Raw genomic sequence first — 15128 nt, forward strand, 5'->3', positions numbered from 1 at the left:
ACAGCATAAGCATCACACTCGCGTCCACTTTTGGCAATCGACGCAACATTTTATTTCACAGAAGGACAAATGGCGCCTAAAGCTACTTCAGGCATCTGTGATCTGCAAACTTTCACCATTGAGGTACCATGATGGCTAAGTGATGATTTTATTTGTTATGCGGCTAAATGCATAAAGCCGCCATGGTCTTAGCAGCTAAATGGAACCCAGATAGGTGGTTAGAATGCAAATAAAGATGCAAAGGAGAAATGATTAATAAGATTACTTATGTAAGGCCAGTTTATATTGTGGTCTATTAAGTCAGTCTCCTTCTTTACTAAATGCTCTCGGAAATGGCTTTCAACGAGCGAAATGCTGTAGAGTATAATTAAGCTTTGAGCAGCTAAGAGTTAATTCGCTAATGAGCTTTATAACGTCATCGATAATACGGGTAGAGTGGAATTTACGTGCTACTTCGCTGACTTGTAGATGGTTTTAAAATCCCAATCACGTTATGGTGACTGACGAAGAAGAGTGGATCTGGTGGGCATTGAAGGTTGCATTAAAGTGAGGAAGGGGACTTCTTATAAAAACGGCCTTTACCTTAACTTTGCACTTAACCACGTGGTTTCGTCTGCCTCGAGAGTTACGTTTCCCTTCTTGGTGTTAAAATTTAAATGCTACTGATGTAATACGATAGTGGTTTATCCCTCTGTTCTGTTGAGGCGCCACTTTTGTACTTCGAATTAGCCCCCTTGTACCTCGCTGGGTGGGCTGGCCTTTTGGGCCATGCCAATAGCCCAGACACCTTCTCTGCGCTGAATATATATTCTGCCCGAGTATTTTGTCTTCTTTCGTCTTCAGGGAGTCTCGGGACGCTACACTGAGTTACTGAATATGCTCTGATATTGTCATAATCACGACAGATATGTAAACCAGGACGATTGCACATAACATTTACCTGTCTCACTTGTGTCCATCATAGTGGGCAGAGTTACAGTTCACTTTTCGGGACTTCTGGGACAGATTCGGCTAATTGCTGGCACTTTTAGTCCAAAATTCTTGTTATCCCTTTCAGCTTATACGGGTATTTGACATTATCAAAGAATGTATTGGGAAGGCCTTTTGCGGTACACGATACTACTTTTGATCACGTGGAGTATTTGAGGTGAAATTTGCCAGCGTGGAAACAAGTAAGTTGACACGGGGAGGTGATGAAGCTTTAGCCGGAAATGAGGGTTAACAACAGCACATGATTGCGCTTTGTAATTTACGAGCTCTAGAACAGGCCATAAATTATATTTGCTTCATCCGGCGCAGTTTTGCTTTAAAACTAACAAAAGTTTTTGCTTTACGTGCACAGTCGTGAATTGATATTTGGAAGAAGTTAACACAGATTCCTTTAACTGCTCTTCGTAGCTTCTGCAGCACAAATTTCACAGCAATGATATGCTCCTCAGGTCGTTAGAAACTTGAAAGTTTCTACTTTTATTAAGATGAATGGAATCAGGTGTCGCCAAACCATCTCTAACGACAACAAAGGAATTTTTTGATGACTCCAAAGACCCTACTTAGAATCGCATCGTCCGTCTCTCTGAAGGTTAGTCATTTTGACACAAAGGAGTTCTTGTCAGTAAGATGCCTCTTTTTAATTGAAAGCATTAAAAATTGGGCCCAAATAGTAAAAAGTTGGCGGTAAATAGCCATAAATAAAAGGACAATAGTTATTTACAGTCCGCCTTCTATTGTACCGTACCTTCCCATTGGTCTGGGAAAGAATCTGGAGGAAGCAATACACAAATTAGGGCAACAACCTCCACTCCGCTTTTACAACGGGACCTTTGACCCAAAGAGCTACCCAGCCAGCTCTAGCCATGTCCATTTATATCATATGTGGTTGACTAATGGGAAGAAAGATGACAATCATTGTTTGGAGAAATACTAATAGAGGATAAGATAAAAGACTTATTCCTGTTCTAGCCTGTCAATGGTGACACACCGATTCAGGAATGGGAGATGTATGTAAACACGATGCATTCATCCTAGAGTGACTTACCACCAGATTGTAGTATTTACACATAATATTTGAGTTTGGATGGTGGGGTCTATCACTGTACAACTGACATGCAATTCGCGTTGCAGGAGGTATTTGCGTCTTTGAAATTTAGCTTAAACTCATGAGGCAGACAACCTCGATTTGCACCTGACTTGACCGATATTTCAAGATATTTTTAAACAATAGAAAAGTGGTTGAGAGCACAGAGGTCAGAGAGCACGCAGGTAACAACGCTCTGCATTATTACAGCAAGTTTATCTTACAACCCAGCAGTTTCCCTTTGCCATGTAATTCCATAACTATGACCAACAAGATGCCTGTAAGTATTTCTCAAGAGAATGTTGTAGAAGCCGATTCCATGAGCCTCCATCGTATCATGTATTCATGGTTCAGCCTCACTGTCTTTTCGCAAAAAATGGCGGTTTTTTAAGCTTTTTTGGCACTAATTCCCGACCTAAAAATGAGCACACCTTTATCCTAAATTGCACTTTAAAAGAAGCAAAAGTGCAGAACAGACGATAAATATAGTCGCTATGGTAACAGAAGAAACGCCGAAAGACGTCTACTACATTTTAATGTAGCGGAGATATGATGCAGAAGTGGAGAAAATGCATACCTTTATCGTCTCTCCTGACGCTTTCAAAAAAAATCTTGTAATGAGCCAAGTAGCATGTATCGGCAACTTTTGATAAAACTGGAAAGAGGGATAACTCGTGATGGGTTGAAAAAAGGGAAAAAAGGCTGGTATTTTAAGGGGAATCAAAATGTTCATTCCCGATCGTGAAGAACTCAGTTAATCCACTTTCCAATTGTTTCTGATCAGATTAAACGGTCCTGTCCAAAGCGGCGTCTTTCATACCTTAACACACTAGTTAAATGAAAAACAATGCGGTGAAACAGTACATCCTGGATTAAACTTTAAATGGATAAAAAGGATGGCAGGTGTAGCAAACTGGACCCAAGGAAAGACTGATGCGAATGTTGGATGTTCATTCATTTGTTCCGAAGATATTCCCTGCACAATGTGCGTGGTCCAACCTAGAAATATAATCCCCGCAGACAGGTGACTATCAAAATACCATAAAAAAAAAGAGGAAAGGACAGTTTTCTTTAAATGAAATCAAACAATGATGCTACAGAGGTACGAGATAAATGCCCATCAAGTCCTCGAAACCACCTTATCTCTCAATTTCCAGTACGTTACATATTTTTATAGACCATTCCTGACACCTACCTACTAAGATGAAAAGACGCTACTCAGGATTGCATCTCTTTTCATTAGCAATACAATAATTTCAACTAAAGTAGCCAATTAAATCAAACATACTCACTTCACTTCTCAATGTTATCCACTCCCCATAATTAAGAATGCTTTATTGCAAGTCTTCCTTTTACCTAATTAAAAAAAAAATTCAAGTAAGGTCAGTCGATGCCTCACCTACCGACCGATTCAGCAAGACAGAGTGTTACAGTAAAACTTTTTTCCCATTCTTAAGTACACATTAAAGGGAAGGGAAGGAGTAAGAGAAAGTGATACATAACCACAAAAGAATGAAATTAGAAAGATAGTTGTCTCACCATAGGAATGTAAGGAAGATAAACGATATGACAAGTAGATATCAAGCCTCTATTCCAGAGCCACCGACAACACCAGAATGGAGTAGTACGGATTGCTGATGCCGAGCGTAAACAGTGGTCACCGCGGCAAGCAGACGCTGTCGGGCGTGCTTGTCACCGCGGGCGAGGCAATGAGCCAGGCCCAGACTTTGACGCTGTGTGTAGCGGTGCACTCCTGTACTCTCCAGCCAATTAGACCACTCGCGGGTGGGCACGAAGAAGGCCTGGATGTAGTCCACCAACAGGTTCAGCTTCACAAAGGGTCTAGAGCATTGAGAGGAGAAAAGGGAAAAAGAGATATTCACGGACTTGGATGAATATGAATTGCCCGATTTTCATGGACTGGCATCATCTTCGAAAATAACCAACCCGCGAGTTCAGGCTCACAAACAGTCTAGCACTGAGGGAGAACGGAAAGGGGAAAGGGATACTTAAGACCGAATATCTAATATAATTTGGTCTTAATGGCCGAAACTGCCAGTTTTTTTTATTTTGCTCCAGGTCTGAATGGACTAGAATCTTTCATCATAGCCGCAGATGCAAAGGGTATCCGAATGGAATCAGAGACAAGCTCTATAGAGCCGAAATGTCATATTTTCTTGCATTTATATAGTAGTCAACCGATTGAACGCATACCGACAACGAGTTTGGGTCCACAGAATTTCTGCTATCGAGATGCTATGGTATAGTCGAATCGAATATCAACCTCTTAACGATAAAATAACGGCCTTTTGGAGTCTAGATCTATTCTTCACAGGCGGTCCCAGATGCCCGCAAGATGGAAGACTAAGAGATGGAGAACACAAACCTTATGCCCGATTCTGTTTCACATAGAACAGCAGCCGACTGTACGTCAAGGAGCATTTGACTGCGTCCCTCTTCCGTGCAGTCATACACTCCAGCCAGTCCCTCCAGTAGCTCTGCAGAGATCCACGCCATAGCACCCATCCAGAGAGCGCGCATAGCCGGTGGAGGAATGGAAGGTGGGGGGAGGGCCTTGAGAGCACTAGCTAAGCGTGATATCGCCGCGTTCAATGACTGAAGATAGGCACTGGGCTCCGTCGCAACCGTATTTGATGCCCAACCGGGGTTCGTCGCCACCATTTGCCGTAGCAGATGTGCCGCATCTTTGTCTGCCAAGGAATTTCGGTTTGGATGTCTGGAGGAGAGGAAATATATGTTTCTTACTGGATGCTTTCCCACCACCCAAATTACTAAGGCGTCCGAAACTCACCCACCAAGGAGTAGGAGACATGGAAAGATGCAAGAGGCGAGGTGACGGGCAGTAGCTTCCCGGACGTCAAGGGTTGTGATGAGGGATTGGTCACGAAATGCGTCCAAGAGACCACGTTTGCTCTCTGGGAGACAGTCTCGAAGGTGGGGAAGGAGATCCTGTGAAAACAACATATAGTTTCGGCATGTACTTTATGTCGGCAAGTAAAATCTTCGTCTCAGCTAAGCTATCAGCCGATTTACTCTCCCGCAAGTTCATAAAACAGGCATCGAAATCAAAACATGATCTTTAAGAGCATAAAATATCAAAGAACAGCATCTTTTAAACAGTGAAAATCGCATTTCTTTTGTGACAAAGCTTCCTTGCGATACACTCATACACTCGTCTTAGTATTTAGCTCATACTTAAAAAGCTTCACCGTAGATAGGCTTGTCAGTGCGGTTGAGTCACTCTAGGCTACAATTTATTTCTACCTTCGTACTAAGCACACTGGAACTGCAAATTTCCATGTGTGACTAAAGTGTGATCACCGACTTCACAGAGTTTACATCTCTCATGCTATCCCAGGACAGATTGTGCACAAACCAGACGCTCAAGATCAAACGAGAGCTACAAGTGCTGCATTAATGTTCACAGGAATTACTACTAGGTTTGTGGATTGGGAACGCTAGGAATCACCACAAATACGATCGCAATGAAGCATAGCCGTCTTTGCAACACTCACATCATTCGACCAAACATCTTACGACTAAGCAGCTGACTACCCTATTGCCACATCGTGCTGCATTTGTGGTTTTCTGTAGATACGAGTAAATGCTAGTGAGTTCGGGTTTGATGCTCTTATTGCAAAGAACATGCACCATCACACGTCGTTACACATGTGCACGTATGTAGGCATGCACTCACTACCATTGTTGGCTGCCATCAAATCCTAACTGGCCATGACCTGTGCACCATCTATTACGAGAAGTGCAAAAAATACCCTTTTAATTGGATTTAAGAGGGGTAGTTAACATAGTTAAACGTGGCTTACCTTTTCTAGGACGCTGGACAAAAAGACCAAGGATTCCACACCAACAAGGTGCCGTCGAAGATGGTTAATGATATCCTCCATGCTTGCCATCTGATCGGCACCCATCGTATCCCGATTGGAAGTGCTCAGGATGCAGTCAGGAACCACAAAGCGACTCTAAATTTGGGTGTGTGGTTAAGCATCGTCAGAACAGGATTAAGATCCCATTTGCGACGGTTACTTACTCCATTCTCCACGCAAGAGTGACCAGCCGGAGCAATGAGACGAGTAGAGATTCGTGAAAGAGTTTTTCTCAGGCGCTCCGGCAGCTGAGCTGCGTCCTCTTTCAGCGTCTGTGAGATGACGAAAATTTGGAAAAGCGTTCGATAAGAAAACTAGGTTCCATCAACTCGTTGAATCAGATTGTCAATTGAAAACTAGAGATTGTGAAATGGCTTATTTTCCCAAACAATTATGAAACCTGTCTAATGATTTTCGCGTAACGACCGATAGGTCCATCAATTAAAGTATCAGGGAAAAATCATATTTTTCACGAGGTTATCAGGTTTTGGATATAAAGTATCCAATTGGGGTAGAAGAGCTAGGAGACTGGTAAAATTGGTGTCATGCAGCCTTTTAAGTACTGTGTTAGGAAATTTAATGAGATTTGGAACAGGAATTGGAACGATTGTATTAGCGAAGCACAAGGAACCTGTGTGATGAAAGAAATGTAGTGTGCACTATGTGAAGATTATTTTTTAGGAACTTAATAAAATTCTAAAACTCATTCCGATATAAATAAGTACCACAAGTGCGTGTAAACAATGGATTTGTGATCCTTCCATAAAACTATTTGGATTGTCGCCGAATTAATAGTGAGAGCCCAATACGCTTTATCGTCTTATTACTAAATAGCTAAACAGAAAAAAGTAGAACATTGTTGATTTTCAGAGGAAGAAGTTCCGTTGTCAACCGAATTTAATCCAAAAGCAAGACCCTCTCTGCGATCCAGATGGGGCTTAAATGAAGGTAAGCATAATGAGAATGACGGTGGTGACATTTAACGACCAAAAACATTGAACCAATCAAACGAAACGGCAAAGGAAGGAAAATAAGTAGACAGCCGGAGGGAACCCAATGCACAAGAGCAAACTAGGGCCAAAAAAAGACCCATCATCACAAATTTCCTCCCCTTTTGAAGACTGCGACCTGACACACACTTCTACCGTAGCAAAATCACAAGTTCTGCCAATTCTGTGTGAGTTCTCCCAGCTTTCTTTGACTCCCTCACATCGTGTTTATTGTGGGAGAAAAGCTTTTTACTCACATCCTAACAACATAAAAGTAATGAATTGAGAAAAGAGGTTGAGGATGACACCCTTCCTACCTATCGAAACTTTTCTTGAAAAGAGAAAGCTAACTGACTCAATAATCGGAAGTTTTAATGTTGGGGATACACTTTCTTATCGAAGAGTAGGGTACACTTTCCTTACTTGGACCTCAGTCTACCGCAGTTTTCTCATTCATTTTCTATTTTCTTATTTTTATCCACATAAAACGCTTCTTCTTTTAAATATTTACATCCTATCACAACGAAATAAACGTGCTAGGAGTTCCACTGTTGCAGAATGCTTTGTCTCTAGGAGTCAATTAAAACTCCACAGCTTGCCAACTTCATTTCCGTATCACCTGCATTTTCCATTTGGCAGCCTATTCCACATGTCATGATGTGATTGACGAATGACATGAAATGTTTAATGATATTTTGCACACGCTTCAGTTTTGTAGAGTAGATCTCCGCGCAATTGTGCAACCTTCAGAAGGTGAAGAATCTCAATATGTGAATAATTTCGTCCACAATATACTTTGTTCTTCCTGTGGACGAAGCGACACCTACCATAGAAGTGTGGATTAAAGCAGATAGTAGGTCCATCCAACTTAGCCAATGACCTCGTTTATTTAATAATCATCGAAAATATAAAAGTCATCTCTAATCAAAAGTCAGCTAGAAAACATTTTTATGACGCAGGTGGAGGAAGTGAGGAACGACAAATTGATAGTCACCAGTAATTGGCACATGTGTGCTTACTTTCGCAATTGATGAAAGTGTAAGCCAAATATTTCATCACACACATGAAATGTCACCAAGCATATTCTTTTCCATGACCCATTAATTTCCTATTAGCACTTCATGTTGTAAATAAGTCAAACTCACAAAAGACTTCCCGAAGAGACTGTAGACCTACAAAGGGGTAAATAAAGCAAGCTATTGGGATGAAAAAGAAAGACAGATGTCTACCACGAAAAAAAGACCTGGTTCAAACTCACCACGAATAGATAGTAGTCAAAAATCTGACCAATACAGTGCATCACCTCACTAGCAATGGGTCGCAATAGACGCATCATTTGTAGATAGCGACCTACAAAAAGTAGACACATGGTGAGGGCTGTAGGCTCAATAAATTAATGAAATCTCGGCCATTTGTTAGAGCTGGGTCCTTCCCAATCACCTGAAGTTGCGTACCAAGGATGAACTTGTGGCTGGGGGGTGACATTGAAAAAGCAAGGGACTAGAAATTTGACTACACTCTGTCTTGAGCCGTTCAACACCAGCGCCACACAGACAGTACGACCCAATTATATTACCCAACCCGGTGTGTCACAAATGTGTGACGTGTCACTTACCAGTTTATGCTAACTGGCTGCAATAAATCACTGATGAAGTTTAAAACATAAATGTCAGTTCTTATTTATAAGAAGATAATTAATGCATTTGTATTCACTGAGTGACAGCCGCCTTAATCCCGTGGTGGCAACTCTTATCGCACTGAAAGACAAGGACAAGCAAGTTGCCAAAAAAGAGTAACAAATTTCGTTCAGATGCGCTCTATTACTATTCTGACCTTTACTTCCAGCGTATCAAATAAAACTACAAAAGTTATGAGACACAAAGTTCATTTTGAGTGACGTTTTTAATCTTTCAATGTTGCACACCTTGAATAGTGGTGCCGATTCAACGACTACGCCGTTGGCATGGGACCCGGACAATGCTGCTAGACTCCCAGCCTTTTCCCTTCGCTGACAATAAAGATACTCCTGCATTGGTTTGCCACCCCCGCTTCCAATTCAGTGTCATTTCCCCCACTGTCGATTTCACAATAATCGCTTACGCATATTCAAGTTACATCGAGTGATTGCTCGGTGAGCAATTCCGTCTGCAACGCTCTACATACTGAGCACTCCTGGTGAACTGTTTGGCAATAACTAATGACATGTTCACCAGTGTTTCTTATAAAGCCGTCAAGGGTAACTCGGGTGCTATAGCAATGTCGCAGAAGATAAACGACTAAAAATAAGATTCAGATTTCTTACCACGTCCGCAGCCCAGATTACTACCAATTTCTACACCTTCCAATACCTCCTTTTCATTAAAAAAAAATGAGAATAATTTTTAAACTCTTACCATATTAGGCTATAACATCGAAGTTGTTGTGCGTACAATTGACTTGATATAAAATTCAACCTTCAAAACTTAGCAAACCAGATCGAAAAAGCCAGACACTAGATATTGGGGGATTTCATCAACGTATAAACTTACCGAAGAGACGAAAAACTTCTATTGTTGTGCTGGCGAGTATCGGACTTGATGAGGCCGCCACCTGTTTGGAAGGCGTCAACTGGTCCTAAAAATAGCATCATGAGTTATTGATAAGCGTCCTCAATGCTATCCCCGAAGCCCAAAGCTACATCACTCCAAAGAATGGTATAAATAAAAAAGTAATTCTCAGTCCATCCATTGTTTTGAGCATCTTCTCACATCCTTTCCACCACCTCAACACGACACATCTTTCATTGTAGTATATACGTAATTCCACATTTGTGGTGGGACGACATGAAAGATATGTGCTTAAACTCCAAGTATCTACGCGGTCTTTTTCAGACGCCAACTATCACGTCGAATACCCAAACACTTCAGAACATCTCAAAATCCACATTTCTATTCGATTCCCCTGATTGGCCAGTAGTATGTAAAGATAAACTTTAAATGTGTTAATAATCAGTATAAGACTAAGACCAAGCAAAGCACTACAAATGCGTGGAAGTGGAACTGCCATGCGTTTTCGGTAGTCAGCCAGCAGTCGCATTCACATACACCTATCCCTCAGATTACTCATACACGTCAGCAAAGTCTTAGTCTCCTAATTACTCTGATTGGAAAATTAACAGGATCCAATGTTACATACAATGGGAGTGTGGGGCTACACTCGTCTCACCTACGCTAATAACCTTCCAACCCCTGTGCACTCTTTTATGGCTCTCTAGTTGCTTGCAGAGTCGCCTGCCTTATCACGTCCCGGAGTTAACTCATATGCTGCATATTATGTCAGTCGAACTCAGCTTTAATCCTCCATCTGTATCGCCTAGGCCTCTACATCCCATATAATTTACATGAAAACTTCGGCTATTACGTGGCACTTTATAAAGTCAAATACTAGTCACTTAAAAGTCTAAAAAGAAACATTCCCGACACCTCGATCGTAGTACTCGCAATCAACGAAGAAAATATTACTCAAAATTGTTGATACGGGACTTTGCGGAAGTATCGAATAAATGGACATTCTATCACAATGTTTCAAACCGACTGTGTCCGATCATTTTTGGCTCTAGTGCTACCATACTATTGAATGAATAACAACGGCATAAAGTAGAACCATTCAAGTCAATGAACACGATATACGTATCCCGAAGTAAATGCATAATCGAACCAACCGAGTTTTCTCCCACAACAGTCCCATCTACCGGCAATTCCGTATCGTTCTCCAAAGAACCCTTTTGATCAATTTTCGAATCATCCAGTCCCAGGTCAAAGAAATGGCAGTCGTAGGGTTCTTTAAAGAGATTTTCACGGCTCGGCGACGGAGATCTAAAGGAGAGAGAGCCACCCAAAGAGGCTAAAGTGTATTTGAACAGACGAATGTGTAAATTGAGATAAATAAACTAGACTTAACTGGCTTACCCAGAAACGCCGGGTTCGATAGCCGTGAATGCGTCCCCATTGGGAGCGAAAAGGTCAGTAAGAGTGTGGAATTCCTGAAATGTATATTTACCTAAATCCAAGTTTCGCAGTAAGCAGTATATGATGACCAGTATTCATATAGTTAGATTCATCAATCTGGTTCTCTATGTCTAAAACACCAGCTGACAGTCTTCCATACCCTGGAACTAATCTCTACATTGCTTCTCCAATCTTGGAGGTCGTGACCGCCTAGAGCTATGTACATCCGTCAATTCTGATTTATTCATTCACTTGCACACAACTCGAAAGAGGGTTTTACCCTCTGCTTTAATGCTCATATCATGTAATGAGTAGTATCGTGCCCATGCTTTATAATGCAAACACATAAAAAATTCCAAGCATTTTACAAAAGTGCACGGTCTTTTTTAAGTTGTCTTCAAGAAGGGTGGCCACACAGTACGCTCAGAATAATATCTGCTTAAATCATAAATTGGGCTATACAGACTTTTGCCTGTCTCCCACGTTCCAGCCTCTTTGACAGCAGCAAATAGCGTTGACTATCGCCTTTGTTACTAGGCTTCCAGCACGTAGGTATGCAGGTGACAAAGATACTTTCAGATCTACAACACACTTGGTGTCCTCTGGATGAGTCAGACACCGTAAATTCGTTCCTAGACATATGTTCTCTCAATGAGCATTTTCAAATGTCATGATACAACAAAACAGAAAACAGAAAAAGAATATCGGCTTACATGCAAATCAAAAAGCGAGAATCCAGGTCGCACAGGAACATGCTCCCACCCCTCATGATCCAAAAACAGTCGCAGCCGCTCCATATGCATTCGATGGAACTCCCCGAAGAAGCCCCGGGTGGAGTTTTTTAACATCTCCAACAGATCGAATGACATATGACCTGCAAATTCTTCACCAACTCGAACTAGCCTAAGAGGCAGCAAAAGAAAAATGAGTTAGCAAAACCTCATACTGAGAAGTCTCAAGGTGTAAAAAAGGTTTCCCGATTTAAGAAGCTATTTTGAGCGTGACACTGATGGTAGCAGAATTGACATCGTCGAAAAATGTACCGGTTGACAATGTTCAACGTGGCAACAATTTCCTCAAATGTGAGTTGCTTCGAGTTGGTGGCTATGCTACTGAGCAAGGGACGAACTCGTGATACCAAGTCCATCCACACACGACCCCGATTGAGTCCCAACTTGGAGGCCACGTAGCCATGCCACTGACAGACCAGTTCGGGTGTGTGGATGGCTTCTTCCCTATCATTCTCTGTTGCAGCATCGTGGTTGCCGTCGTGGCCGCGCTGAGAGGCGCTTTCATGCCACAATGCGGTGCGGTGGTAGCAAACTAGGATGGTCCAGAGGGATTTGGCAAGACTGGAGAGGGCTGTCACCAAGGTCGTTGCCGGGAGACTCTAAAACGGATACCACAAGAAGTTAGAGTTAATACACTAGGGGACATTACTACTACTGCCGGTTCAAAAAGGGGAACCAACTGAAACTACCAGATCAGTCGGAACTAACTAGGAGCGGATATGTCAAGTGCTTTCAACGCAAAAAAACTGTTAATCCAAGAGGATGAAAAATTAACCGTGAAAACATTCCCTAAACCATTTGTTGTGATCAAAAAGTGCCGAAAATATGCAAAATGTACGCGACTGCATTTCCGCTTGCATACTACGACTATTGGCAGGCACTATTCACCAGCATTAGGACACCGTAAGGTGATAAAAATCATCGTTAAGACAATCGCCTATTACAATAATATAGTCCATTTACAAAAAGGCACAACCCTGCGGAAAATCGCACTTTTGAACAGCCTAGATCTAGTCACTCTTGCTCTACCCTCACTTTTATCTTCCTTTTTAGCATTTGATCACTAGGAGCCAAGAAAAGGTGACAGCTATCACTATGGGGCCAAATGGCTTAGGGCTAAGTTTCGCCGTATGAGGTCTTACCCTTTTCTCACTAATTCATCAGCCCTGGCTCTTTCTAAAGAAAATTCCATTCCATTCTCCCTAGTTTTTTTAGTAGAGAGGTCCTACCGGTAGCTGATTCTCGATCTTTAGCACGTAAACAATTTTGTCCGTAGTTCACCACACATAAAATAGTCTTCTGCGGATAAAGTAGAGCATGGCTTAAAAGTGTGAGTAGTGCGTCATTTAAAGAGGAAAAGACTCGTGAGATTAGTCGCTTAAGGAACGCTCCAATTCAAAGGTCACTTCTCATCACAAGTCAATCACTCAGTCAGATATGGAAAAATTTAAGATCCACCGCTAGTATTTATAGTGTTTGAAAAAGAGACAAAGAACGTCAAATTCATGATTTTCTACCCTATTATCATCCGGCATTAATTCACTTACCGCACATATTCTTTCATATTCTGTGACATGCTTGGCATCTTCCGTGGAGGCTGTTCCATAAAATCCTGTTAAAATCGCCGCGGCTCTTTCGTGTATTTTCGTTGTATAGTGAAGTTGCAATTGAGCCACCGTCGTCATTGTACTTCCCAGACGTCTATCAAATCACAGTCTCTGAAAGACCCATCCAATATGCGACTTACTCGAATGCCTCTTGGAGAGCTGCATACTCAATCGGATCAAAGTTTTCGCAACTTTCAGCAAGAACACCATCGAGAGCGTCATCTATCTTGTGATTAACCGCACGCAAGGACTGCTGCAATAAACTATTAAAAAAATTAATTAAATGTGTGACACGTACTCAACACAGGTGTAGGATTTGAAATCCTCGGTCGTTTGACAGCTCTGTCGATGCAGTGAAATCGCTTCACAAAATTTGCGCTCCTCAATCAATTTGTTCAGGGCGATAACACTATTCTGTAGCGACCGGATACACTTGAGTGTTTCTAACACGCGTTTTAGTCGAAAACGTCGCTTATAATTGCGGATCACGATAGCTCGTCGTTCAACGACACTCTTCAAGAGGACTTCCAGAGATCTTCGGGCTTCGATGCACTCTTCGTACGCGGCACCATTGACTTCTTGCAAAAGAACGACATTTTTCAATTCCCTCTGATACTGGGGCTGTTTCTCTAAGATGAGACTTGATAGCTGACGACAGACGGCATCGCTTTGCTTCTCTAGGGCTTCCACGCGGCTCATTATTACCTTTTGGTCGCGGTATTGGTGGGCGAGATTTTGCTAAAGGAGACGCAATCAAAAACTCCGCAATACAAAAAGCTCACATGTATCTCATATTCAACGCAATCGACGGCCAAGGAGAAGTAGTTAGAATCGATCCCGCCTATTATTTCCTTTAAAAGTGCTGAATCATGTGGCTTCAGTGTTGGCGTGCAAAGTGAATTCTGTGAGAAAAAAAATTACCACTAAATTGAAGTATACGTGCATTTGAGTGAGTAAAATCGTCATTGATACGTATTTCCATATCATCTGGTTTGGAGACGGAATATTGTTTCTAACAAATACGTAAGTTCTTAACATAACATACATTCCTTTGCATCCATTTTATGGCAAACATCGTGAAGTCGGCTATTTGCAGTTCGCAGAACGAGGCAACAGATTACCATTTATTAGGAGTCTCACGCAGTTATGATTGAGCCGCTGATTATCCTAGACCAATAAAACAAATGCCACCGAAACGGCAATTCTGACAAAGCTACAAGCAAGTAAGACATTTTTATGGTTATAACCAAACGTTCAATAATATAACAACTTTGCCATCTCTGTTTAAGCTAAAAAGTATATCTTCAAAAAGAGGAAAATTTAGGTATTTTTGTTATATTACACCTAACTCCTTGTAGAACAGTGCAGCTTAAAGTTGACTTCTGATATAAATTGCATATATTTGTAGCCACCAAAGGTTTTCAGGGTAATAAAAGTGTATTTTAATCTGGCTTTAAAAGTGAAAGCCTTTCTTGACCAAGTACGTTCCCCCTTACTTTTGTAAATATGGATAAAGTTTACAGCTCGTTAGTTGATGTTAATCTAAGGATTGTGGCTAATTTAACGCTCACATTATATCAAAATAATTAAAGTATTGTTATAGGCTCGATGTTTACATCTTCTACCCGGCCCCTCATTTCCTCGGAGCGAGTAAATGGTTTATTTGAGAGGATTTTTATAGGTTTTGTCATAAATGAGGTGCAGTGATGAGGTTAATGTATGTGTTTTGTAACTAAATTGATGTGCATTGACCGCCTTCGCCTAAAATGTGCAATT

At 41.5% G+C, this 15128-nt stretch overlaps 1 protein-coding gene across 1 annotated transcript; it reads right to left on the minus strand. All coding sequences in view use genetic code 11, as the record gives it.

Annotated features, from left to right (window-relative positions):
* Window positions 1-3654: 3654 nt before the first annotated feature.
* On the minus strand, window positions 3655-14427 carry EGR_08335 (Coiled-coil domain-containing protein; the record flags this gene model as incomplete). Its single annotated transcript, XM_024497584.1, has 17 exons — window positions 3655-3916; window positions 4461-4811; window positions 4887-5044; window positions 5920-6075; window positions 6144-6251; window positions 8114-8140; window positions 8227-8318; window positions 9497-9581; window positions 10669-10822; window positions 10916-10989; window positions 11668-11857; window positions 11998-12344; window positions 13263-13446; window positions 13493-13615; window positions 13651-14090; window positions 14135-14254; window positions 14398-14427. The coding sequence occupies 17 exons, from the start codon at window positions 14425-14427 to the stop codon at window positions 3655-3657; spliced, it is 2901 nt and encodes a 966-aa protein (XP_024348007.1).
* Window positions 14428-15128: the final 701 nt, after the last annotated feature.

The sequence above is a fragment of the Echinococcus granulosus genome, assembly GCF_000524195.1.
Source record: "Echinococcus granulosus chromosome Unknown EG_S00103, whole genome shotgun sequence".
Classification (NCBI taxonomy): Eukaryota; Metazoa; Platyhelminthes; class Cestoda; order Cyclophyllidea; family Taeniidae; genus Echinococcus; species Echinococcus granulosus.